This window comes from Salmo salar, chromosome 04, assembly GCF_965601325.2.
Source record: "Salmo salar chromosome 04, fSalSal1, whole genome shotgun sequence".
Taxonomy (NCBI): domain Eukaryota; kingdom Metazoa; phylum Chordata; class Actinopteri; order Salmoniformes; family Salmonidae; genus Salmo; species Salmo salar.
Window position 1 is genome coordinate 2,445,001 of NC_138294.1, and position 27,830 is coordinate 2,472,830.

Below are 27,830 nucleotides of genomic sequence, written 5' to 3' on the forward strand. Positions count from 1 at the left end.
CTCTAAAACGAGTCTCTCTGGGGAGAGAGAGGAGGGGACCACTGCCTCTAAAATGAGTCTCTCTGGGGAGAGAGAGGAGGGGACCACTGCCTCTAAAATGAGTCTCTCTGGGGAGAGAGAGGAGGGGACCACTGCCTCTAAAATGAGTCTCTCTGGGGAGAGAGAGGAGGGGACCACTGCCTCTAAAATGACTCAAGACACCAGTTCTAAGAGGTAAGTGATTAATTGTAAATATATACAGTTCTCTTAAAGCTAGATTCCTTAACGGTGAAACCATCCGTTTGGGATGTTACAACAACAAAGATGTTACTACAAACAACGAACACAGTTTTCTTTCCCTCTCGGACATCGTTGCACACGCTGCCGGATGCTCTTCTCCCTCCGGTGTAAACAAATCACTGTTCATCAGATATGAGGAGTTAGAGAGTCAAATGTGGTCAACTCTGAATCAGTAGCGGTGCGTGGGTAAAATCACTGGGGGAGGCAGCCATATTAAAACCCATGTGTTGTGATCATTTCATTGTGTGCTCTATAACCTGTTAATTCATATGCCTTGACACCGTGATATATAGGACTAAAGGCTGAGACAATAAGACACAGTGATATATAGGACTAAAGGCTGAGACAATAAGACACTGTGATATATAGGACTAAACGCCTAGACATTAAGACACAGTGATATATAGGACTAAAGGCTGAGACAATAAGACACAGTGATATATAGGACTAAAGGCTGAGACAATAAGACACAGTGATATGTAGGACTAAAGGCTGAGACAATAAGACACAGTGATATATAGGACTAAAGGCCTAGACAATAAGACACAGTGATATATAGGACTAAAGCCTGAGACAATAAGACACAGTGATATAAAGGACTAAAGGCCTAGACAATAAGACACAGTGATATATAGGACTAAAGGCCTAGACAATAAGACACTGTGATATATAGGACTAAAATCCTAGACAATAATACACTGTGATATATAGGACTAAAGGCTGAGATAATAAGACACAGTGATATATAGGACTAAAGGCTGAGACAATAAGACACCGTGATATATAGGACTAAAGGCTGAGACAATAAGACACTGGCAGAATAAATTCAACCACACCTTTGTTTTATCACAAAACCGGATAGAAACCTCTGTCCAGTGAAGTCCACAAAGCATATTGCATGTAACAAACAGTTACATGACCTACAGCATGGTCAAGGTAATGTTTCTGACATTTTCTGACCACTGAACAACTATTGATTTAGAACCACAGAGAGTTACAGCAAGTCACAAAGAAAACAGGAGCTGCTTCCACTGTTCCAACACCAGTTCAACCAAAAATAATTTAGTCCAATCAACATAATCTAAATATGATGTGGCTGTGTGTGTGGAAGTAGAAAGATAATGTTGACTCACCCTACTTGTAAAGAAACACAAATGCCATCCTCCTGTCTTTCATGTTGACAAAACAGTCTATCACTCTGTCACACAGTACCCACTTTAATGAATGAATGGTTGGATCAGAATCGCCGTTATAATCATTAGCCATTAGGGAGAATTAAGTAAAACCACAAGTCCAAATCCCTATCTCCATCCATGGATTAATTTAGGATAGGGCAAGATTTACCTAGCTGCCAAGCAAGCCACAACGAGGTAATTTTTGTATACTTTTTTTGTCAAGGAATGCCAGATGCTCTCTGGCTTCCCTTGTCTTCAATGCTACAGAGTACACAGTGGCAGAATACCTGACCACCGCGACTGACCCAAAATTAAGGAAAGCTTTGACTATGTACAGACAGTGAGCATGGCCTTGCTATTGAGAGGCTGACATAGGCAGACCTGGCTCTCAAGTGAAAACAGGCTTTGTGCACACTGCCCACAAAATGAGGTGGAAACTGAGCTGCCCTTCCTAACCTGCCAAATGTATGACCATATTAGAGACACATATTTCCCTCAGATTACAAAGACCCACAAGAATTCCAAAACAAATCCAATTTTGATGAACTTCCATATCTTCTGGGTGAAATACCACAGTGTGCCATCACAGCAGCAAGATTTGTGACCTGTTGCCACAAGAAAAGGTAACCAGTGAAAAACAAACACCATTGTAAATACAACCCATATTCATGTTTATTTATTTTCTCTTTTGTACATTAACCATTTGTACATTGTTATAACACTGTACATAGCCATAATGACATTTAAAATGTCTATTCCTTTGAAACGTGTGAGTGTAATGTTTACTGTTCATTTTTTATTGATTATTTCACTTTTGTTTATTATCTATTTCACTTGATTTGGCAATGTAAACATATGTTTCCCATGCCAATAAAGCCCCTTGAATTTAATTGAATAGATGTCCTACATGTATAGAGACAGAGGGGGCGCTGTTTCGCTCACTCAGATGCTTTCTCCTCTGAGATACATTTAGCTTCTTGTGAATTGAAGGAACATTATGAAACGCAGAGAGACGAAAGATCAATGGTTTTATGTTTTGTATTTTTTTTTGCCATCCATGAACACCTGCCACTGCTCTGAGTTCAACTCGGGATACCCAGTACCACGAGTGGCTCATCTTTTAGCCAGGTACATCTCTATGGCAACGAATCCTTCAGAACAAACCTAAGTGTTATACTATGAAGCAAGCTACAGCTACATCTACTCAGGCATTTATAAAGCTAGCCAGCTTCAGTTAGCCAGCTTCAGTTAGCCAGCTTCCATTAGCCAGCTTCCGTCAGCCCGCTTCAGTTAGACCGCTTCAGTTTAGCCAGCTTCAGCTAGCCAGCTTCAGTTAGCCAGCTTCCGTTAGCCCGCTTCAGTTAGACCGCTTCAGTTTAGCCAGCTTCAGCTAGCCAGCTTCAGTTAGCCAGCTTCCGTTAGCCCGCTTCAGTTAGACCGCTTCAGTTTAGCCAGCTTCAGCTAGCCAGCTTCAGTTAGCCAGCTTCCGTTAGCCAGCTTCAGTTAGCCCGCTTCAGTTAGCCAGCTTCAGTTAGCGTCACATTCCAGGTCAAGCTTCATCCATACTACGACGGTGGAAATTGCTCACCCGCCTGCCGCTATTAAAGCCAATTTCTGCTTGATCTGGCAATGTGGTATACGGTTCGGAGGATCAGCCAGAAGAGGACTGGCCACCCCTCACAGCCTGGTTCCTCTCTAGGTTTCTTCCTAGGTTCTGGCCTTTCTAGGGAGTTTTTCCTAGCCACCGTGCTTCTACACCTGCATTACTTGCTGTTTGGGGTTTTAGGCTGGGTTCCTGTACAGCACTTTGAGATATCAGCTGATGTAAGAAGGGCTTTATAAATACATTTGATTTGATCAGTTAAGCAATTGTGGAGCCTCCATAGGCTTGGAGGCCAAATTGAGCTTTGTATGGCTCCGTATAGCTCCGCATTGACATGATTGGTTGATGGTAGGTGGAGGCGGGAGGTTTAAACTTCCTGATCAACAGTTCTGCTCAACTCAGCAAAGTGAAGAAGTATGAATGCCCTGTCTTCTGGTCAATGCAGACGGCGGATTGACCACGCAAAGCCTTTTCACTCTAGCAGGCTTTTAACTGCTTGTGAATGAGGCACATTGCTAGTCGAACATAGAAGGTTTTGGTAGGCTTTCATTGTAAATAAGAATTTGTTATTTTTTTATTTATTTTTTATTTCACCTTTATTTAACCAGGTAGGCAAGTTGAGAACAAGTTCTCATTTACAACGGCGACCTGGCCAAGACAAAGCAAAGCAGATCGACACATAAAACAACACAGAGTTACACATGGAATAAACAAACATACAGTCAATAATACAGTAGAAAAAAGGCTATATACAGTGTGTGCAAATGAGGTAGGATAACGGAGTTAAGGCAATAAATAGGCCATGGTGGCGCAGTAATTACAATATAGCAATTAAACACTAGAATGGTAGATTTGCAGAAGATTAATGTGCAAGTAGAGATACTGGGGTGCAAAAGGAGCAAGATAAATAAATAAATACAGTATGGGGATGAGGTAGTTGGATGGGCTATTTACAGATGGGCTATGTACAGGTGCAGTGATCTGTGAGCTGCTCTGACAGCTGGTGCTTAAAGCTAGTGAGGGAGATATGTGTCTCCAGCTTCAGTGATTTTTGCAGTTCGTTCCAGTCTTTGGCAGCAGAGAACTGGAAGGAATTGGCTTTGAGGGTGACCAGTGAGATATACTTGCTGGAGCACGTGCTACGGGTGGGTCCTGCTATGGTGACCAGTGAGCTGAGATAAGGCGGGGCTTTACCTAGCAAAGACTTGTAGATGACCTGGAGCCAGTGGGTTTGGCGACGAGTATGAAGCGAGGGCCAGCCAACAAGAGCGTACAGGTCGCAATGGTAAAATCAAATCAAATCAAATGTATTTGTCACATACACATGGTTAGCAGGTGTTAATGCAAGTGTATCGAAATGCTTGTGCTTCTAGTTCCGACCATGGTGGGTAGTATATGGGTCTTTGGTGACAAAACGGATGGCACTGTCATAGACTGTATCCAATTTGTTGAGTAGAGTGTTGGAGGCTATTTTGTAAATGACATCGCCGAAGTCGAGGATCGGTAGGATGGTCAGTTTTACGAGGGTATGTTTGGCAGCATGAGTGAAGGATGCTTTGTTGTGAAATAGGAAGCCGATTCTAGATTTAATTTTGGATTGGTGATGCTTAATGTGAGTCTGGAAGGAGAGTTTACAGTCTAACCAGACACCTAGGTATTTGTAGTTGTCCACATATTCTAAGTCAGAAGCGTCAGAAGTAGTGATGCTGGATGGGCGGGCAGGTGCGGGCAGCGACTGGTTGAAGAGCATGCATTTAGTTTTACTTGCATTTAAGAGCAGTTGGAGGCCACGGAAGGAGAGTTGAAAGGCATTGAAGCTCGTCTGGAGGTTTGTTAACACAGTGTCCAAGGAAGGGCCAGAAGTATATAGAATGGTGTCGTCTGCGTAGAGGTGGATCAGAGAATCACCAGCAGCAATAGCGACATCATTGATGTATACAGAGAAGAGAGTTGGCCCGAGAATTAAACCCTGTGGCACCCCCATAGAGACTGCCAGAGGTCCGGACAACAGGCCCTCCGATTTGACACACTGAACTCTATCAGAGAAGTAGTTGGTCAGCCAAGCGAGGCAGTCATCTGAGAAACCAAGGCTGTTGAGTCTGCTGATAAGAATGTGGTGATTCACAGAGTCGAAAGCCTTGGCCAGGTCGATGAATACGGCTGCACAGTAATGGCTCTTATCGATGGCGGTTATGATATCGTTTAGGACCACGAGCGTGGCTGAGGTGCACCCATGACCAGCTCTGAAACCAGATTGCATAGCAGAGAAGGTATAGTGGTATTCGAAATGGTTGGTAATCTGTTTGTTAACTTGGCTTTCAAAGACCTTAGAAAGGCAGGGTAGGATAGGATAGATATAGGTCTGTAGCAGTTTGGGTTTAGAGTGTCACCCCCTTTGAAGAGGGCAATGATCGTGGCAGCTTTCCAATCTTTTGGAATCTCAGATGATATGAAAGAGAGGTTGAACAGGGTAGTAATAGGGGTTGCAACAATTTCGGCAGATAGTTTTAGAAAGAGAGGGTCCAGATTGTCTAGCTCGGCTGATTTGTAGGGGTCCAGATTTTGCCGCTCTTTCAGAACATCAGCTATCTGGATTTGGGTGAAGGAGAAATGGGGGAGGCTTGGGCGAGTTGCTGTGGGGGGGTGCAGTGCAGTTGGCCGGGGTAGCGGTAGCCAGGTGGAAAGCATGGCCAGCTGTAGAAAAATGCTTATTGAAATTCTCAATTACAGTGGATTTATCGGTGGTGACAGTGTTTCCTAGCCTCAGTGCAGTGGGCAGCTGGGAGGAGGTGCTCTTATTCTCCATGGACTTTACAGTGTCCCAGAACTTTTTTGAGTTTGTGCTACAGGATGCACATTTCTGCTTGAAAAGCTAGCCTTAGCTTTCCTAACTGCCTGTGTATATTGGTTCCTAACTTCCCTGAAAAGTTGCATATCATGGGGGCTAATGCAGAATGCCACAGGATGTTTTTGTGCTGGTCGAGGGCAGTCAGGTCTGGAGTGAACAAAGTGCTATATCTGTTCCTTGTTCTACATTTTTTGAATGGGGCATGCTTATTTAAGATGGTGAGGAAGGCACTTTTGAAGAATAACCAGGCATCCTCTACTACCGGGATTAGGTCAATATCATTCCAGGATACCCGGGCCAGGTCGATTAGAAAGGCCTGCTTGCTGAAGTGTTTTAGGCAGCGTTTGACAGTAATGAGGGTGGTCGTGTGACCGCAGACCCATTACGGATGCAGGCAATGAGGCAGTGATCGCTGAGATCTTGGTTGAAAACAGCAGAGGTGTATTTGGAGGGCAAGTTGGTTAGGATAATATCTATGAGGGTGCCCGTGTTTACAGCTTTGGGGTTGTACCTGGTAGGTTCACTGATCATTTGTGTGAGATTGAGGGCATCAAGCTTAGATTGTAGGATGGCTGGGGTGTTAAGCATGTCCCAGTTTAGGTCACCTAGCAGCACGAGCTCTGAAGATAGATGGGGGGCAATCAGTTCACATATGGTGTCTAGAGCACAGCTGGGGGCAGAGGGTGGTCTATAGCAAGCGGCAACAGTGAGAGACTTGTTTCTGGAAAGTTGGATTTTTAAAAGTAGGAACTCGAATTGTTTGGGTACAGACCTGGATAGTAAGACAGAACTCTGCAAGCTATCTCTGCAGTAGATTGCAACACCGCTGACTTGCCTAGTTAAATAAAGGTTAAATACAAAAATAAAGGCTCTGCATGGTCAATCTGACGTCTGCATTTGCCGTGCAGCATTTTACGGTGATACGGCCTCTGCAGAAGTCAGTGCGTTCATACTTCCTGTTCTTCGAGGAGCAGTGCAGAGCTGTTGTCAAGGAAGTGAGTTTGTGTTTATACAGTACCTCCCGCCCCCACCTACCGTCAACCAATTATGTCAATGTATTAATCATATAGCTCTGCAATCTTTAAATCGGTTATCTTCCTCAAATGAATGGGAGGATGACCAAATCTGTGTGAGAGGAAGGGTATCTGATTTCATTGGTCCTCAACTAGTGGCTCAGACATTTCATTCAGGATAAGTGGAGTTAGCCCTGAGTTAAGAACAACAAAGAATATCTAGTTAACAGAAGAAAAGAAAGAGAAAATCAGGACAGAAGAAAAAGTATATCAAAGTGAAACAGTTCTCTAAAGACACAAGAGACAATAATACAAGAAACAACACTTCTGTAGCTTGTCAACTATGTGTCTGTCTATCCCTGTTCTCTACTCTCTGCACAGGCCATACAAACGCTTCACACCGCGTGGCCGCTGCCACTCTAACCTTGTGGTCCCAGCGCGCACGACCCACGTGGAGTTCCAGGTCTCCGGCAGCCTCTAGAACTGCTGGTCTGCAGCCAACAAGGCTGAGTTCATCTCAGCCTATGCTACCCTCCAGTCCCTAGACTTCCTGGCGCTGACGGAAACATGGATTACCACAGATAACACTGCTACTCCTACTGCTCTCTCTTCGTCTGCCCACGTGTTCTCGCATACCCCTAGAGCATCGAGCCAGCGGGGTGGTGGCACTGGAATCCTCATCTCTCCCAAGTGGACATTCTCTCTTTCTCCCCTGACCCATCTGTCTATCTCCTCATTTGAATTCCATGCTGTCACAGTTACCAGCCCTTTCAAGCTTAACATCCTTATCATTTATCGCCCTCCAGGTTCCCTTGGAGAGTTCATCAATGAGCTTGACGCCTTGATAAGTTCCTTTCCTGAGGATGGCTCACCTCTCACAGTTCTGGGTGACTTTAACTTCCCCACGTCTACCTTTGACTCATTCCTCTCTGCCTCCTTCTTTCCACTCCTCTCCTCTTTTGACCTCACCCTCTCACCTTCCCCCCCTACTCACAAGGCAGGCAATATGCTTGACCTCATCTTTACTAGATGCTGTTCTTCCACTAATCTCATTGCAACTCCCCTCCAAATCTCCGACCACTACCTTGTATCCTTTTCCCTCTCGCTCTCATCCAACACTTCTCACTCTGCCCCTACTTGGATGGTATTGCGCCGTCCCAACCTTCGCTCTCTCTCTCCTGCTACTCTCTCCTCTTCCATCCTATCATCTCTTCCCTCTGCTCAAACCTTCTCCAACCTATCTCCTGATTCTGCCTCCTCAACCCTCCTCTCCTCCCTTTCTGCATCCTTTGATTTTCTCTGTCCCCTATCCTCCAGGCCGGCTCGGTCCTCCCCTCCTGCTCCGTGGCTCGACGACTCACTACGAGCTCACAGAACAGGGCTCCGGGCAGCCGAGCGGAAATGGAAGAAAACTCGCCTCCCTGCGGACCTGGCATCCTTTCACTCCCTCCTCTCTACATTCTCGTCTTCTGTCTCTGCTGCTAAAGCCACTTTCTACCACTCTAAATTCCAAGCATCTGCCTCTAACCCTAGGAAGCTCTTTGCTACCTTCTCCTCCCTCCTGAATCCTCCTCCCCCTCTCCCCCCCCTCCTCCCTCTCTGCGGATGACTTCGTCAACCATTTTGAAAAGAAGGATTGACGATATCCGATCCTCGTTTGCTAAGTCAAACGACACCGCTGGTCCTGCTCACACTGCCCTACCCTGTGCTTTGACCTCTTTCTCCCCTCTCTCTCCAGATGAAATCTCGCGTCTTGTGACGGCCGGCCGCCCAACAACCTGCCCACTTGACCCTATCCCCTCCTCTCTTCTCCAGACCATTTCCGGAGACCTTCTCCCCTTCCTCACCTCGCTCATCAACTCATCCTTGACCGCTGGCTACGTCCCTTCCGTCTTCAAGAGAGCGAGAGTTGCACCCCTTCTGAAAAAACCTACACTCGATCCCTCCGATGTCAACAACTATAGACCAGTATCCCTTCTTTCTTTTCTCTCCAAAACTCTTGAACGTGCCGTCCTTGGCCAGCTCTCCTGCTATCTCTCTCAGAATGACCTTCTTGATCCTAATCAGTCAGGTTTCAAGACTGGGCATTCAACTGAGACTGCTCTTCTCTGTGTCAAAGAGGCTCTCCGCACTGCTAAAGCTAACTCTCTCTCCTCTGCTCTCATCCTTCTAGACCTATCTGCTGCCTTTGATACTGTGAACCATCAGATCCTCCTCTCCACCCTCTCCGAGTTGGGCATCTCCGGCGCGGCCCACGCTTGGATTGCGTCCTACCTGACAGGTCGCTCCTACCAGGTGGCATGGCGAGAATCTGTCTCCGCACCATGCGCTCTCACCACTGGTGTCCCCCAGGGCTCTGTTCTAGGCCCTCTCCTATTCTCGCTATACACCAAGTCACTTGGCTCTGTCATATCCTCACATGGTCTCTCCTATCATTGCTATGCAGACGACACACAATTAATCTTCTCCTTTCCCCCTTCTGATAACCAGGCGGCGAATCGCATTTCTGCATGTCTGTCAGACATATCAGTGTGGATGACAGATCACCAGCTCAAGCTGAACCTCGGCAAGACGGAGCTGCTCTTCCTCCCGGGGAAGGACTGCCCGTTCCATGATCTCGCCATCACGGTTGACAACTCCCTTGTGTCCTCCTCCCAGAGTGCTAAGAACCTTGGCGTGATCCTGGACAACACCCTGTCGTTCTCCACTAACATCAAGGCGGTGACCCGATCCTGTAGGTTCATGCTCTACAACATTCGCAGAGTACGACCCTGCCTCACACAGGAAGCGGCGCAGGTCCTAATCCAGGCACTTGTCATCTCCTGTCTGGATTACTGCAACTCGCTGTTGGCTGGGCTCCCTGCCTGTGCCATTAAACCCCTACAACTCATCCAGAACGCCGCAGCCCGTCTGGTTTTCAACCTTCCCAAGTTCTCTCAAGTCACCCCGCTCCTCCGCTCTCTCCACTGGCTTCCAGTTGAAGCTCGCATCCGCTACAAAACCATGGTGATTGCCTACGAAGGGAACGGCACCTCCATACCTTCAGGCTCTGATCAGGCCCTACAGCCAAACAAGGGCACTGCGTTCATCCACCTCTGGCCTGCTGGCCCCCCTACCTCTGAGGAAGCACAGTTCCCGCTCAGCCCAGTCAAAACTGTTCGCTGCTCTGGCACCCCAATGGTGGAACAAGCTCCCTTACGACGCCAGGACAGCGGAGTCAATCACCACCTTCCGGAGACACCTGAAACCCCACCTCTTTAAGGAATACCTAGGATAGGATAAAGTAATCCTTCTAGACCCCCCCCCCCCCTTAAAAGATTTAGATGCACTATTGTAAAGTGGTTGTTCCACTGGATATCATAAGGTGAATGCACCAATTTGTAAGTCGCTCTGGATAAGAGCGTCTGCTAAATGACTTAAATGTAAATGTAAATGTTAACCTGCCTAAATGAAGAGTTTGGAGTTCGACTAGCCATGTGCAACACACAGTTATAAGCCTACTAGACTTAGCAGCGGGAGTATACACCATCATAGTATGGGTGAAGCCGGACCTGGAATGTGAAGCTAACTGAAGCTGGCTAGCTAACTGAAGATGGCTAGCTAACTGAAGATGGCTAGCTAACTGAAGATGGATAGCTAACTGAAGATGGATAGCTAACTGAAGATGGCTAGCTAACTGAAGATGGCTAGCTAACTGAAGATGGCTAGCTAACTGAAGATGGCTAGCTTTATAAAAGACAGAGTAGATACCACTCAGTGCTGCTGTTTTCCCAATTGTGGATTCATTTAAAAAGAAACATCTGGATTTATACAGCAGAAGGTCCATTATACAGTTGTTAAAATGAAGTTGATGAGATATTGATGAGGTGATCTGTCTCCCTGTTTTGTTCAGTGTCCAGAAGCCCAGAGCAGAGTCCCCTACAACCAGCCTGCTATCAATGAAGAGTGATCAGCCACCTGCTTTCAGCCAGGAACCATTTCCAGATGACAATAAGGAAGTGGAGAGTTTGGACAGTGAGGATCCATTAAAGATCCCACACAACCTTCTGGACAGAAGAAGTAAGACTGTATTTCATACAATATTACAAAGAACGGTACAAAGGCCCTTATAAAACACATACACACAAACTTATGAGTCCCAACTCTCATTGTTTTCCTACAGGTCAAACTCTGCTGACAGTTCAACAAGACATTAAGGCTAAACTGAAACACAAGTATCAACACATATCTGAAGGAATTGGACACTATGGAAACCAAAGTCTGTTAAAGGACATCTACACAGAGCTCTACATCACAGAGGGTGGAAGTGGAGGGCTCAATAATAAACATGAGGTTAGACAGATAGAGATGGCATCCAAGAAACAAACCACACAAAAGACACCAATCAAATGCAATGACATCTTCAAGCCTTTACCTGGACAAGACAAACCTATCAGAACTGTGCTGACAAAAGGAATCGCTGGCATTGGAAAAACAGTCTCTGTGCAGAAGGTCATCCTTGACTGGGCAGAGGGAAAAGAAAATAAGGATGTTCATTTCATGTTTCCTCTTCCTTTCCGTGATCTGAACCTGAAAAAGGACCAATACAGTCTGATGCAACTTCTTTCCCACTACTTCCCAGAGCTGAAAGAGATTGACAGCATTGAAGATGGTGAAACCAAAATTGTTTTCATTTTTGATGGTCTGGATGAGTGTCGACTTCCTCTAGACTTCAAAAACAATGAGAAGTGCTGTGATGTCACGAAGCCAACCTCAGTGGACGTGCTGCTGACAAACCTCATCGAGGGGAATCTGCTTCCCTCTGCTCTCCTCTGGATAACCTCAAGGCCTGCAGCAACCAATCAGATCCCTCCTGAGTGTGTTGACCAGGTGACAGAGGTACGAGGGTTCAATGATCCACAGAAGGAGGAGTATTTCAGGAAGAAAATCCCAGATCAGAATCTGGCCAATGATATCATCAAACACATGAAGACATCAAGGAGCCTCCACATCATGTGCCACATGCCAGTCTTCTGTTGGATATCAGCCACTGTCCTTGAGATGATACTGAAAGAGGCAGAGAAGGATGAAGTCCCCAAAACTCTGACCCAGATGTACTCACACTTCATGCTCATCCAAACCATTGTGAAGAACAAGAAGTACAACAAAGCAACAGAGACAAACCCAAAGGACCTGTCTCAGTCAGACAAAGAGATGATCCTGAAACTGGCAAAGCTGGCTTTCCAACAGCTGCAGAAGGGCAACCTGATCTTCTATGAGGAAGACCTGAGAGAGTGTGGCCTTGATGTCACAGAGGCATCAGTGTACTCAGCATTGTGTACAGAGATCTTTAAAGAAGAATCTGGGTTGTACCAAGAGAAGGTCTACAGCTTTGTGCATCTGAGCATTCAGGAGTTTCTAGCAGCAGTGCATGCTTTAGAATCATGTCTGGACAAGAAGGAAAATGTTTTCTCCCCCAATAATGATGATGGTGATGATTACGATGCTGATGATTATGAGTATTACGATGATTTTGAGGATTACGATGATGAGTCAATCCAGTTGTCTGACTTACTCAGGAGCGCAGTGTACCAGGCCTTGAAGAGTGAGAATGGACACCTGGACCTGTTCCTCCGCTTCCTTCTGGGTCTCTCACTGGAGTCCAATCAGAATCTGTTACGATGCCTTCTGACACAGACAGGATGTACGACAGAGACCAATGAGAAAACAGTTAAGAGAACAGTCGGGTACCTTTCATACAAGATCAAAAGAGAATCCTCACCAGAAAGGATCATCAACTTGTTTCACTGTCTGAATGAACTTTGTGCCAACTCTCTAGTTGAAGACATGCAGACCTCCCTGCGATCAGGAACTCTTTCAGAAACAAGACTAGAACCTGACCAATGTTCAGCCCTGGCCTACCTGTTACTGATGTCAGAGGAGGTGCTGGAGGAGTTTGACCTGAAGACATACAACACATCAGAGGAAGGTTATCAGAGGTTGCTGCCGGTAGTTAAAACCTGCAAGAGAGCACTGTAAGTTCTGTTATTGAGTTGATGTATACAGTATCATTATAATGAAGGATTTGTATATCTAACAGATTATCTCCTCTCTCCAGACTGGATCGCTGTAAACTCACATATGAATCCTGTAAGACTCTGGTCTCAGCTCTGCAGACACCAAACTCCCCCCTGAGAGAACTGGACCTCAGCAACAATGACCTGGGAGACAGAGGAGTGGAGCTGCTCTGTGTTGGACTAACCAGTCCACTCTGCAACATACAGACACTAGTGTGAGTTAAATATCTTTATATGAGTTATTATGTGGATGTTTCAACCTGTTAGGGCTAGGGGGCAGTATTTACACCGCCGGATAAAAAACGTACCCGATTTAATCTGGTTACCACTCCTACCCAGTAACTAGAATATGCATATACTTTTTACATATGGATAGAAAACCCCCTAAAGTTTCTAAAACTGTTTGAATGGTGTCTGTGAGTATAACAGAACTCATTTGGCAGGCAAAAAACTGAGAAGGTTTCATGCAGGAAGTGGCCTGTCTGACAAGGTGTCGTTTTTCTTGTCTCTGTTTATTGAAGAGTGAGGATCTTAGCTGTCCCGTGACACTTCCTACGGCTGCCATAGGGTCTCAGAAGGCGGTAAAAAGCTGAATCGTGGCTTTGCAGGCTCTGGCTGAAAAAAAGTAGCGCGTTTGGGTAGTGGCTGGTTACAGTACTGTGAGACTCAGGCTCGTGCCTGCGTCGACCGAAAGCTTTGTTTACTTTCCTCTGTTTAGCTAAATGGACATTCCCGGTCGGAATATTATCGCTTTTTTACGAGAAAAATGGCATAAAAATGGATTTTAAACAGCGGTTGACATGCTTTGAAGTACGGTAATGGAATATTTAGATTTTTTTTGTCACGAATTGCGCCATGCGCGCGACCCTGATTTAACATTTCAGATAGTGTCTGGGACGCACGAACAAAACGCCGCTATTCTGATATAACGATGGATTATTTTGGACCAAACCAACATTTGTTATTGAAGTAGCAGTCCTGGGAGTGCATTCTGACGAAGACAACAAAAGGTAATCAAAGTTTTATAATAGGAAATGTGATATTGGTGAGTGCTAAACTTGCCGGGTGTCTAAATAACTAGCCCGTGATGCCTGGGCTATGTACTTAGAATATTGCAAAATGTGCTTTCACCAAAAAGCTATTTTAAAATCGGACATAGAGTGCATAGAGGCGTTCTGTATCTATAATTCTTAAAATAATTGTTATGCTTTTTGTGAACGTTTATCGTGAGTAATTTAGTAAATTGTTAGCGAATTCCCCGGAAGTTTGCGGGGAATTTGCTAGTTCTGAACGTCACATGCTAATGTAAAAAGCTGGTTTTTGATATAAATATGAACTTGATTGAACAAAACATGCATGTATTGTATAACATAATGTCCTAGGGTTGTCATCTGATGAAGATCATCAAAGGTTAGTGCTGCATTTAGCTGTCTTCTGGGTTTTTGTGACATTATATGCTAGCTTGAAAAATGGGTGTCTGATTATTTCTGGCTTGGTACTCTGCTGACATAATCTAATGTTTTGCTTTCGTTGTAAAGCCTTTTTGAAATCGGACAGTGTGGTTAGATTAACGAGAGTCTTGTCTTTAAATAGCTGTAAAATAGTCATATGTTGGAGAAATTGAAGTAATAGCATTTCAAAGGTTTTGAAAATCGCGCCACAGGATTCAACTGGCTGTTACGTAGGTGGGACGAATTCGTCCCGCCGGTCCCATAGAGGTTAAACATGTGTTAACCATGTGCTCTTCTGCCCTCTAGTCTAGGTCAGTGTGGTCTGACAGAGGGTTGCTGTTCACATCTGGCCTCAGTCCTGAGTTCACCCAACTCACAACTGAAACAACTGGAGCTGAGAGACAATGACCTGCAGGACTCAGGAGTTACACTGCTGTCTGCTGGACTGGAGGATCCAGACTGTAAACTACACACACTGGGGTAAGTACAGCTGTTTCAGTCAGGTCAGTACTGAGCTTAGTAAAACAAATACTCTGAAAATCTGACGTTTCTTCACAATGTTTGTGTCATGGACAAATGTATTGGTGTCCTACAAGATGATTGACACCAGTACATCAACCTAGACAGCTGTTGTGTGTCTCTCTGTAGGCTGTCTGGCTGTCTGGTCACAGAGGAGGGCTGTGCTGCTCTGTCTTCAGCTCTGAGGTCAAACCCCTCCCACCTGAAAGAGCTGGACCTGAGCTACAATCACCCAGGAGACTCTGCAGGAGGACTGCTTTCAGCTGCTCTGGTGGATCCCACATATAAACTGATGAAGCTGAAGTAAGTCAGAATAGATGTCCTAATAGTGTGAGCAGTGGTTGTGTCATATGTAGTGATGTAGGGTCAGTAACATGAGGACATGATAGTAAAATTAAGGGGAAGTTTACTCAGCAGGCTGAGCACTCCAACACAGCATACATCATCACCACATGAATACTCTTCTTCTGCATCTCTGATATCCTGTTGGAACTGTACTCTGTTCTGTATGTAGTAGGCAGGATTGAAAACCTGTATGTCTCTAGTAATGATTTGTACTCTGTTCTGTATGCAGTAGGTAGGGTAGAATACCTGTATGTCTCTAGTAATGAACTGTACTCCGTTCTGTATGCAGTAGGTAGGGTAGAATACCTGTATGTCTCTAGTAATGAATTGTACTCCGTTCTGTATGCAGTAGGTAGGATAGAATACCTGTTTGTCTCTAGTAATGAGCTTGGATAGTGCACCAGAACACAACAATATGGTTTAAATGTTGACTGCTTTATTAGGTCTTTGTCAGTTATTAACCTGTTTGTCCTACAGTGTGGATCATGGTGGAGAGTGCAGGCTGAAATCAGGGCTGAGGAAATGTAAGTATCTTTAATCCTAATTAACTGCATATTCAGAACTATAGTAACCGAGTAACTAATCAATACTTGTTCTGTACCTACAAAACAACATTTTATATGAAGAAGTGGTTTGATTAAACTCTCCTTTTGTCTACAGATGCCTGTCATCTCACCCTGGACCCAAATACAGCAAACCCAAACCTGATACTGTCTGAGGGGAACAGGAAGGTGACACGGGTGAAAGAGAAGCAGCATTACGAAGACCATCCAGACAGATTTGACTATCATTCCCAAGTTCTCTGCAGAGAAGGCTTATCTGGAGGTTGTTGTTACTGGGAGGTGGAGAGGGATAGTGGCATGGCTATCATTGGTGTGGTGTACAAAGGAATGAAGAGGAAGGGAAAGGAGGATGACAGTAGGATTGGAGCCAATAAGAAGTCCTTGAGTTTATTCTGCTATGATAGAGGTTATGAATTGATAGTCTTATTCCATGCTAGAGTCGGTAGATCCATCTCTGGTCCTGTTTCTAACAGAGTTGGTGTGTATCTGGACTGGCCAGCTGGTATTTTGTCCTTCTATAGTGTGTCCTCCTCTGGTACACTGACACACCTTTACACATTCTACACCACATTCACCGAACCCCTCTATCCTGGGTTTGGGATTTCCTTCTCCTCAGTGACCCTGTGTCAGATAGATGACCAACACATTCAGAGGTGAGTCATAGCAATGTTTCATCATTTGTTTTCCTCTGGAATCATTTCTATAATTAGATTAGTAGTGGTGTGTTTTAATGTGTTCTGTTGGACCTACAGACAGTTAGATTAGTAGTAGTGGTGTGTTTTAATGTGTTTGTATGCACCCTACATAGGGAGCTGGTCTGTCACCCTTTGTATTGTTATGAAGACTGTATGTATGCTATATAAAGCCTTTATAAGTTGTATGTAGTTTAATCACAGTCTATCCTTCTGCTTTACCAACACCAGAGACCATGGTGGAGAGAGTTGGATCAAGCCTGGACCTGAGAACACCAGAGACCATGGTGGAGAGAGTTGTATCAAGCCTGGACCTGAGAAATGTGAGTGTTAACTGATAATTGTTTTTAAATCAAAATAGTTTTAAAGCGTTCATTATACTTGAGTCCCAGGCAAGGAACACAATCATGATCTATTTGGTCAAAACAAACTTAAAGGTAGAGTCAGCAATATGACGTAGATGCACAAAGTAAACAGCATAGTGGGTCAATTTCTACAACAACTAAGAGTGTTGGAACGCAAATCTAAATTTCTCTGCTGTTTTGTTCCCTTGTCTAACACTCTAAGAGAGTGAAGAGAACCCTTGCACATGGGTAGTGTCATGACGTTGGCCTGTGGCTAAGGTTTATGACCCCCCCCCATAAATACCTTTCTCCCTTCCCTCTCTCCGACTCTACTGAAGGACTCTTGAATAGCCATTGTTAAACATCGAGAGTCTGGGAACATCAAACAAGTGGGGGGAAAGGAACCATATTTCGGTAATAGAACCAGTTGAAAATATGCGTTGGTACTTAATGAATATGATGTCAGTTCGGTTGTCATCTGAGACATTATGACTGATGACAGGACGACAAACTGTATCTGGGAAAGTCTACACATTCTAGTTATAAGATTCACATGGAATTGTTGTTCAATTTAAATGTTTAAATATAAAACTATTTGAAAAGATTAAATGTAATTTTAGCTTCCAAATGAGAGAAATGATTTTCATAAGGTTAGAGCCCAGCTCAATCAGTGGCCCGCCCCTGTGAAGAGACATGGGTTATAAACTATGAAACACCCTTCTCCCCCTCCACTATATAAGCCCTTGACGAAAATGTAACGTCCTGTTCCGAGGACGATAGGACGACGGTCCATACGTTAAAAAGGACTAACATGTCAACTACCGAACTAAGCCAACCTCAGCATGAGCTTTGGTTGTGAATGGTATGAATTTTGAACTCTTATTCACTAAAGAAGTGAGACATCCTAGCCGTTTAGTTAGCAACAGCAGCTGTAAACGTGGGCTAGGAAAGGACGGACAACGTATCCAGTCTAACACACAACGAAGATACTACAACATATCCAATTTACCACCAGAGACATTCTTTTGAGGACAGGAAGGTCTCTGTTGGCCAACACGGCCAGCATCTACGACCAACCTACCGAAGCGCAGCTCAGAGTAAATATTTATAGCATTTTCCTTTTCCAAATGGGCGGTAATTTAGAATGCATAAGATACTGTATTTACGATAGCACAGCTTCTCCCTTTGTTCCTCAGTCTTCCTGCTCTTTCATTCAAGCCCAACCCCTCTCTTTGTGTAACCAGCCGTCATTGTCACGTTCGTCTAAAGGAGTAAACCAAGGCGCAGCGTACTTAGAGTTCCACATGTTTAATAAATATGAAACTCACCAAAACAATACAGAAGAAACCGAAGCGTGACATTCTGTGCTGCTCACAGGCAGCTACACAAACACAAGATCCCACAAAGCACAGGTGGGAAAAGGCTGCCTAAGTATGATTCCTAATCAGAGACAACGATAGACAGCTGCCTCTGATTAGGAACCATACTCGGCCCAAAACAAAGAAATACAAAAACATAGAAAAAGGAACATAGAACGCCCACCCTAGTCAAACCCTGGCCTAACCAAAATAGAGAACAAAACCCTCTCTATGACCAGGGCGTGACAGTCATACAGGTTCCGTCCCCCAGGGAAGTTTTCTGTATGACATAATTTGCATTCTGTGTATATGTAATTCTGTGTGATTAGTTAGGTATTTAGTAAATAAATAATTAAACCTAATTTTGTATTGCTGATTCAACTTGTTAGCCAGGGTTCGTGAAGATAACTAAGAATTTACAACTTTCAGATGAGACTGAAATAAGGTGACGATTAATATTGACTGCTATTGATGTAAAATATTACTAGGTCTTTAAGAGTTTATTCGGAAGATAACAGCTCTATAAACACTCTTTCGTGGTGCCCCAACTTTCTAGTTAATTTCTTTTACATGATTAGCTCAATCAGGTAATATTAATTACAGAGAAAGTATTTTATTGAATAGGATGTCATATCACTTAATCCGGCATAGCCAAAGACACGACAGTAGATACTGTGTGTGACTGTGTGAGAGAGAAGTCAGGCATCTTGCTCATCACAATATCTGTGGTGCTGCTCGTACATCATCATTTAGCTGACTCTACCTTCAAGCTCTCATCCTAGGATCTACCAGAAATCAGACCCCAACATCTACAAAACACGGACCAGAACGATGTTGTTTCCTGCTTCCACAAACATTAATTAATATAACTAATGTCAGATTATGGTATGCTAATGAGTGTACATTCTGAGACTGTTGATCACTTATATTCATTTTTATTAAAAGTCTATTTAATAATTATTAATTCAATATTCCATGAGATTGTCCATTTTAAATACTACTTTTGAATTCAGGGATTCCTCAGAGCTGTAAGACTTGTGGCCATGTTGAGGTAAGTCATAATGTCAATTCTTACTTTTACATACCTGTAGGAGTCAGGAACAGTCTCAAAGCCAGGTGTGTACTGACTAACCATTCATACTGGGATATAGACAGTCCTGTGTTCTGCTTTAGTAATATAAACACAGTCTCAAAGCCAGGTGTGTACTGACCAACCATTCATACTGGTATATAGACAGTCCTGTGTTCTGCTTTAGTAATGTAAACACAGTCTCAAAGCCAGGTGTGTACTGACCAACCATTCATACTGGGATATAGACAGTCCTGTGTTCTGCTTGTAGTCATGAAGGATTTTAGCTGTTGTCATATTTTGTCATTAGACAGTTTAATTGATAAATCACCAGCATTCCATGTAACATTGAATAAATACATTAGATTAGTTACTTTGGTTAATGGGCCAGTTTCCCAGACACAGATTAAGTCTAGTCCTGGACCGTAAAGAACTTTCTATTGAAACTTCCATTGAGCATGCTTTTTAGTCCAGCACTAGACTCAATCTGTGTCCAGGAAACAGGCCCCATATGTATTACTGACATGCTTGTCCTTGTTCAGGACTCCACACACTGGCTTCAGATTGAACCTTTGACTTCCACTGTCCAGGGAGTGAAAATGTTCAGGTAAAATAACTACTTTTAACATTTCATTCCACCTGCTAGTGTATTTCCCTATTAACTTTGGGAATAGTCTTCTAATCCAACCTCTCCATTTGACGATTGACCCTCTCTACCATATCTTGTTGTTGCCCTCAGTCACAGGACACCCAAAGGGAGTTATGAGTGCACAGTGTCTGGGCTCCGCTGGCTGTGTGAGAGAGATGTCATTCTGAAGTATCACTTCAGGACCTGGGAACCCTACAGTCAACTTCTGAAAGACATGCAGTACACACAAGGTGGTCCATTGCTGGACATCACTATGGAGTTAGGTGAACTGGAGGAAGTTCATCTGCCACACTGTGTCTGTTTAGGTAAAACCATATAGAAATAGTATTCAGAAAGACATTTCCATGTAACTGAGTTTCACTTCCTGAATTAATTCATTAACTATTCTGCGAGTTTGAGTTTACTGTGATCCGGTACTGCATATTCTTTGTGTTTTAGTTGGATGAATAATACAATATTTGTCTTTCTGTCTCCTTTTTATTGTGTTGTTCAGGGACCAACCCTTCCCTGAGGAATGAGATGAAGATTCTTCATGTAGAGGAACATGGAGTGTCTTTAGAGGAAGTGCATGAGGTCACCAGATTCCATGCTAAGATTCTCCATCCCAAGTTCTCACTTATCTCTGTTATACTGAGATTACTGTCTTGGAAAGTAGATGTCCACTGTGAGCTGATGCTCTATCTGACAGTGAAAAAGCAAACACTAATTCCACGCCTATACCTGTTCCCCAGTAACCCCGGCCAAATACTGGTGAGGTTCCATTATTATAGAGGTGACCTTAACTAACCAGTGGTGCAGTTTATGTTGACACTCATTAAATGAAGATAAGTGTGTTGGTAGTTTTCTGAATAATCTTTGAATTAGACTATACATTGACTGGCTGTGTATTCCGTGCCTCGTTTCACAGGCTGTGGAAGAACAGGAATCAAAGTTTCAAGGGTCTAAAAGGATTCCCATCACAAGACCAGAGCAGTCCTTAGAACTGAATAGTTCCTTCAGACTGAACATTCCCTGTTCTACCTCCATCTTTCCACCGGTACAGTTTTTGCAGACTAAGAACATGAATCTGACATTTAAGTCACATCTCTCTCTCTCTCTCTCTCTCTCTCTCTCTCTCTCTCTCTCTCTCTCTGCTCTCTCTCTCTCTCTCTCTCTCTCTCTCTCTCTCTCTCTCGTCTGTCTCTCTCTCTCTCTCGTCTCTCTCTCTCTCTCTCTCTCTCTCTCTCTGTCTCTCTCTCTCTCTCTCTCTCTCTCTCTCTCTCTCTGTCTCTCTCTCTCTCTCTCTCTCGTCTTCTGTCTCTCTCTCTCCTCCTGTCTCTCTCTCTCTCTCTCTCTCTCTCTCTCTCTCTGTCTCTCTCTCTCTCTCTCTCTCTCTCTCTGTCTCTCTCTCTCTCTCTCTCTCTCTCTCTCTCTCTCTCTCTCTCTCTCTCTCTCTGTCTCTCTCTCTCTCTCTCTCTCTCTGTCCTCTCTCTCTCTCTCTCTCTCTCTCTCTCTCTCTGTCTGTCTCTCTCTCTCTCTCTGTCTCTCTGTCTCTCTCTCTCTCTCTCTGTCTCTCTCTCTCTCTCTCTCTCTCTCTCTCTCTCTCTCTTTATGCTGGCAGTGTTTGGTGCATGCTGGGTATTGTATGAGCGAGGGTGAGTGTTGTCTGGAGTTAGATCGCCTGTGGTTTCTTTCTTGTTTACTTTTCTTGGTGGTTTTCCTTTTTCTGCTGATTCAGGTTTTTTTCAGTGGTAGAATTAGATATATTGTATTTCTTGTTGAATTGTCCTGGTTTTGGTGGGGATGGCGACCCACATGTGGTCGGCGTCCCTGCCACTTGGGCACGGCTTGAGGTGTGTTACTGAAGCTGCTGTCACTGTGGAGGAGTATCTGGTCTCAGTAGGAGAGAAGGTAGACTATGAAAAAGTTACGCCGCTTTTTCTCCGTCAACAAGGGTTACAATTTTGAATGTACCGCCTTTTATTGCAAATGAGCGATTGGAACGCGAGTTATTGCGGTTTGGGAAATTGGGTTTCAAACACTCGACTCTGAAAAAGGTTGTTGTTTCGGCGACAGGTGTTTATGTTTTTGGATTCACCGGAGCAGACTTTGGAGTTATCATTTAAAGTCAAGTATGACATCAGACTGTATATGGCTTATGCTAGTACGGGTAGTCAACAGTGATTTGAGTGTGGGGATGTTGGCCATAAGTGACATGCTTGCAGGTGGTCCTCGTAACGCCTGGACTCACTGATGTAGGGAGAGGTGGGCTGACAGTGGTAGGAGCAGCCACAAGCACCTGTTGCTGAGGAACAAGTTGTTTGTGTTGAGGGTACTGAGTTGCAGTTTGTAACAGAGGGGAACATAGCGTCTGATGTGCAGCAGAACATTTTTGTTGTAGGAGCTCAGGATGGATCTGGGGAGCCATTTCCCCAGACTGGTGAGAAGATGCCCAGTACGCGTGATGGAGTACAGGAGGGGGTTTAGGTGGGTCTAGTTTCCCAGGTAGTGGAGGAGATGCCCGGTACGAGTAATGGGGTACAGGAGGGGGTTCAGGTGGAGCTAGTCTCCCAGGTAGTGGAGGAGATGTCCACTACTAGTAATGGGGTACAGGAGGGGTTTCAGGTGGGGCTAGTCTCCTAGGTAGTGGAGGAGATGCCCGGTACGAGTAATGTGGTACAGGTGAGGAGTGTTGAGAGGGATGTGGCAGAGGGGAGTCAGGGGTCTGTGTCCTCAGTTGAGGAGGATCAGGAGAAGGATATGGATATTTCTGATATGATAGCAGCTGGCGATGACTCAATCAATCAAGGTCAGACAGGTTGTATGTATCTGATCTCTACTGTAGTAGTTAATGAAGGTGGTGTTTGTGCAGCAAGGTTAGACAGGTTATATGTATCTGATCACTACTGTAGTAGTTAATGAAGGTGGTGTTGGTGCAGCAAGGTTAGACAGGTTGTATGTATCTGATCTCTACTGTAGTAGTTAATGAAGGTGGTGTTTGTGCAGCAAGGTTAGACAGGTTATATGTATCTGATCACTACTGTAGTAGTTAATGAAGGTGGTGTCGGTGCAGCAAGGTTAGACAGGTCGTATGTATCTGATCTCTACTGTAGTAGTTAATGAAGGTGGTGTCGGTGCAGCAAGGTTAGACAGGTTGTATGTATCTGATCTCTACTGTAGTAGTTAATGAAGGTGGTGTTTGTGCAGCAAGGTTAGACAGGTTGTATGTATCTGATCTCTACTGTAGTAGTTAATGAAGGTGATGTCGGTGCAGAAAGGTTAGACAGGTTGTATGTATCTGAGGGTTATTAATTAGAATTTTTGAATCCTTGAGACAATGGTGGGAGGTTGGGAAGGCCCAAATATGTGTGTCTTGTCAACAGTATACTGCTCTGTCTTGTATTGAAGTTAAAGAGACTATCAGGGCCCTTGAACAGGACATCAAATCTATTGAATTGAAGTTGCTCACTCAGAGGGACCCTGGAGCCCCTGGCATCGATGTTTTACCATCTGAGTTCTATAAGCACTGGGGTGCTACCCCCGCTGTCTATTGGGGGGGATTTTTATGAAGTGGTGTGTGAATCTTTTCATGAGGATTCTCTTCCTGTATCCTGTCAACGTGCTGTGCTTTCATTGTTGCCAAAAGGGAGGATTTGGCCCTTTAAAAAAACTGGTGACCTGTTGCATTGCTGTGTGCAGAATATAAAATGATATCTAAGTGTCTCTCAAACAGGTTGAAAGAATATCTGGGGCTGTTGGTCCACAAGGACCAGTCTGACTGTGTACCTGACCGCTCTATCGTTGAGAACTTGTTTCTGATAAGAGATGTTTTAGACATTTGTAAACTGTCTGATGTGAATGTGGGTTTACTTTCTTTGGATCAGGAGAAGGCTTTTGACCGTGTGGACCACCAGTACTTCATCAAGACAATAAAAGCCTTTCTGTTTGGGGATGTTATTTTGTCTTGGATGAGTTTACTGTATGCTGGGGCCTCATGTATGATGAAGGTGGGGGGTGGGTTGAGCTGCCCCATCCCTGTCCAAAGGGGCATTGGGCAGGGATGCCCAACTTCAGGACAGTTATATTGTCTGGCAATTGAACCAATGCTTTGTTTTTTAAGAGCGAGGCTTACTGGTTTCTCTGTGCCAGGGGTTATGAAGGGTCCCACGATAGCACTGTCTGCGTATGCAGATGACGTGACAGTTTTTATTACAGGGGGTGAGGATGTTAAGGTTCTCTCAAACGCTCTAAAGGTGTGTGAGGGGGTCTCCTCAGGTAGAGTTAATTGGGGAAAGAGTGAATCGCTATGGGCAGGTCAGCTTCAGATAGGGTCCACTCCACGGTTGGGATGAACACTGTTCTTACAGTGTCCCAGGTTGGTGGGGATGATTGACCTGATCACTAGCTGATTCTCAGGTCTGGGAGAGGTTTTCTATTCCCAAATTTTTATATTTGGGACAAAGTACAGGTTTAGTAGAAGGGGTGTAGTTCTCTTAACTTTGTGTCAGGGGCAGCTAAATTAGCAATTTGGAAAACATGAAAGAACAGTATTCGAGGACAGGGGTCTGTGGATGTGATGGGAATGCTGGAGGGGATGTTGGCAGCGAGACTGAGGGTTGAGTTTGCCTGTTACAAAATTATTAACATTGATCTGTTTGAGTATATGGGGTATTCAGAGGCTGTTGTGTTGAGTTACTGTGGAGGAAGATTTGGTGTTGTGTTTTTAATTGATGTTTAACCATGTTTTTGTTTAACCTCTCTCTCTCTCTCTCCAGAGGATTCATCTCATACATAGAGACACCACACCAAGCTTTTTCAAGGTGGTTATGAAAATTACAGAGATTGAGATGGAGTTAATCGGTGATGATGAGAGGATAGTATGGAAAGAAATTGTACCAACAGGTAGGAGAATATGTCAATCATAACATTTTCTGACAGATGCTGTTTAGAGTGATATAACCTATTTCTGTTTCTTTCAGATGAATGCATCTCTGAAACCCATTCAACTAGTAAGTAAACATGAGATATACAAACCAATGACTTGAGGGTCAGTCAACATGGTTTACTGTAGGACCTGGACTAGTTTTGATTATAAAATACTGTCTTCAAGAACAATGACATCTCCTCCAGGACTTGATGTAGATTAACCTGGTTCTGAATGACCCAATGACATCTCCTCCAGGACTTGATGTAGATAAGCCTGGTTCTGAATGCCCCAATGACATCTCCTCCAGGACTCGATGTAGATTAGCCTGGTTCTGAATGCCCCAATGACATCTCCTCCAGGAATTGATGTAGATTAGCCTGGTTCTGAATGACCCAATGACATCTCCTCCAGGACTTGATGTAGATTAGCCTGGTTCTGAATGACCCAATGACATCTCCTCCAGGACTTGATGGAGATTAGCCTGGTTCTGAATGCCCCAATGACACCTCCTCCATGACTTGATGTAGATTAGCCTGGTTCTGAATGACCCAATGACATCTTCTCCAGGACTTGATGTACATTAACCTGGTATTGAATGACCCAATGACATCTCCTCCAGAACTTAATGTAGATTAACCTGGTTCTGAATGCCCCAGACTGTTTTTCTATGTCTGTGAAACCGTCCCTAAATGTGAATATGTGATATGTTCAGGTCGTTATTGTAAAAGAAAATGTTTTCTCAATACTTTTATTTTAGGAGTCTGCTTCTAAATGACTGAAATGTAAATGTACAAATGTAGTTATTTCGTAACCTGACTCTCTCAGGTGCTGTGTTGGGGGCAGGGCGTCCGGCTGAGAGCAGTCTGACTGGTTCTGCAGAGAAGCAGCTGCGTTCTGTACGGACAGAGTTTGTGAAACGAGTATCAGGACCTGTCCTGAATGAACTGCTGGACGGACTCCTACAACACACAGTCATCAACCAGGAGGAAATGGAGTCAGTGAAGGTGATAGCTGAGAGGACAGAGAAGGCACGTGACATCATCGACATGGTGTTGAGAAAAGGAAATGAGTCATGTTCCAGGATGATCAACCTTCTTGGGGAGCTGGACCAATGTCTTTGTTCACTGCTTCAGATCAACAGTGTTCGAGTACCAACCTAATGGTAGAATGGTTAGTAACAGTGTTGGGGTAACAACCTAATGGTAGAATGGATAGTAACAGTGTTGGAGTACCAACCTAATGGTAGAATGGATAGTAACAGTGTTGGGGTACCAACCTATTGGTAGAATGGATAGTAACAGTGTTGGGGTACCACCCTAATGGTAGAATGGATAGTAACAGTGCTGGGGTACCAACCTAATGGTAGAATAGATAAACAGTGTTGGGCTACCAACCTAATGGTAGAATGGATAGTAACAGTGTACAAACGTTATGGAGAAAAAACATTGTGTGTGTGTGTGACGACTCTCCCGGGGATAAATACACCTTTCCCCCCATTCATTGAGGAGACTCTTTCCACCCAGACACACTGTTGTTTTTCGTTGTGGCATTTCATTTGTTCATTTGTTTTAGCACCTCTCAACAGCCCTCATTATCACCATCTGTGAACACATCCACTCCCTTCCACTACTGACTACACACCCCATTGTTACTTGTATATAGTTGACTTTATATAATAAATATGTTTTTCTATATCTCCACGTTCTCTCCCTCTTTGTTACGGACTATGAGCCGGTTCGTAACAGTGGATCAGAATTATAATCTGAATCATTTGGACCGGGGACAACTGATCCTAGATCAACCCTCCTATTCAACACCATACGGTGTATTCACTAGGAAACAGACCTGATCCTAGATCAACACTCCTATTCAACACCATGCGGTGTATTCACTAGGAAACAGACCTGATCCTAGATCAACCCTCCTATTCAACACCATGGGGTGTATTAACTAGGAAACAGACCTGATCCTAGATCAACCCTCCTACTCAACACCATGGGGTGTATTCACTAGGAAACAGACCTGATCCTAGATTATCACTCCTATTCAACAGCATGGGGTGTATTCACTAGGAAACAGACTGTCACGTAGAGTAGGCCAGAAGGCTAAACTGGAAAACCTAAACTCTATCAAAATAAAAAGATGGCGGAGCCGCAAAAGTTATTCTGTGCGTTTATTTACATAGTGATTCCGGAAACAAAAACAACAGTACTGCCATCAAACATATACCTTATGGGACAGCTAAAAACAATGCTGCCCCATCCACAGCTCAATCCAAAATGCCTCTCCGTGAACTGAAAGAGAGGCTCCTTTTGTCCCCTCAGAACAATTAACACTAATTAATTAAGCAATTACCTATTCAAACCTTCATTGCCATTTGACTAAACATACTAAAATATATACATTGCAACACGTTTTTTATGAAACAATATCACAATATAGCATTTACAAAATTACATCACTACTGACAGTGTCTTTCAATATTCTCATTTACATTAACCTCTTCACTATAGGGGGCAGTATTTTCACGGCCGGATGAAAAACGTACCCAAATTAAACTGCCTCCTACTCAGACTCAGAAGGTAGGATATGCATATTATTAGTAGATTTGGATAGAAAACACTCTGAAGTTTCGAAAACTGTTTGAATGATGTCTGTGAGTATAACAGAACTCATATGGCAGGCAAAAACCTGAGAAAAATCCAACCAGGAAGTTTGACCTCAGATGGCTGTAGTCATTTCAAATGAAGTTCTATCTAAAATGCAGTGTCTGTGATGTCATATTGCACTTCCTAAGGCTTCCACTAGATGTCAACAGTCATTAGAACCTCGTTTGAGGCTTCTAGAATACAATTTGATTGAATAACACCCGGAAGAGTAACTGGTCGACCTGGGGTCATTTCCTTACCTCGCGCACGTTCACGAACGATTAGCCATTTTTCTTTTTCTTTTGTAATGAA

At 44.0% G+C, this 27,830-nt stretch overlaps 1 protein-coding gene across 1 annotated transcript in view; it reads left to right on the plus strand.

Moving 5' to 3' along the window:
- Positions 1–26,564, plus strand: part of LOC106592659 (NACHT, LRR and PYD domains-containing protein 1 homolog) — a 26,922-nt gene extending 358 nt beyond the window's left edge. Inside the window, exons 1-17 of the mRNA XM_082973843.1 lie at positions 1–213; positions 10,811–10,977; positions 11,081–12,932; positions 13,016–13,189; positions 14,732–14,905; positions 15,074–15,247; positions 15,767–15,813; positions 15,950–16,505; positions 16,776–16,867; positions 19,260–19,297; positions 19,858–19,922; positions 20,055–20,269; positions 20,458–20,714; positions 20,872–21,000; positions 24,719–24,845; positions 24,923–24,952; positions 25,696–26,564. The exon at positions 1–213 is cut by the window's left edge and continues 358 nt beyond it. Coding sequence (XP_082829969.1) covers positions 1–213; positions 10,811–10,977; positions 11,081–12,932; positions 13,016–13,189; positions 14,732–14,905; positions 15,074–15,247; positions 15,767–15,813; positions 15,950–16,505; positions 16,776–16,867; positions 19,260–19,297; positions 19,858–19,922; positions 20,055–20,269; positions 20,458–20,714; positions 20,872–21,000; positions 24,719–24,845; positions 24,923–24,952; positions 25,696–26,030 — 4,645 coding nt within the window. The 3' untranslated portion in view covers positions 26,031–26,564. The remainder of the gene's footprint in view (positions 214–10,810; positions 10,978–11,080; positions 12,933–13,015; positions 13,190–14,731; positions 14,906–15,073; positions 15,248–15,766; positions 15,814–15,949; positions 16,506–16,775; positions 16,868–19,259; positions 19,298–19,857; positions 19,923–20,054; positions 20,270–20,457; positions 20,715–20,871; positions 21,001–24,718; positions 24,846–24,922; positions 24,953–25,695) is intronic.
- The last annotated feature ends 1,266 nt before the right edge of the window (positions 26,565–27,830 follow it).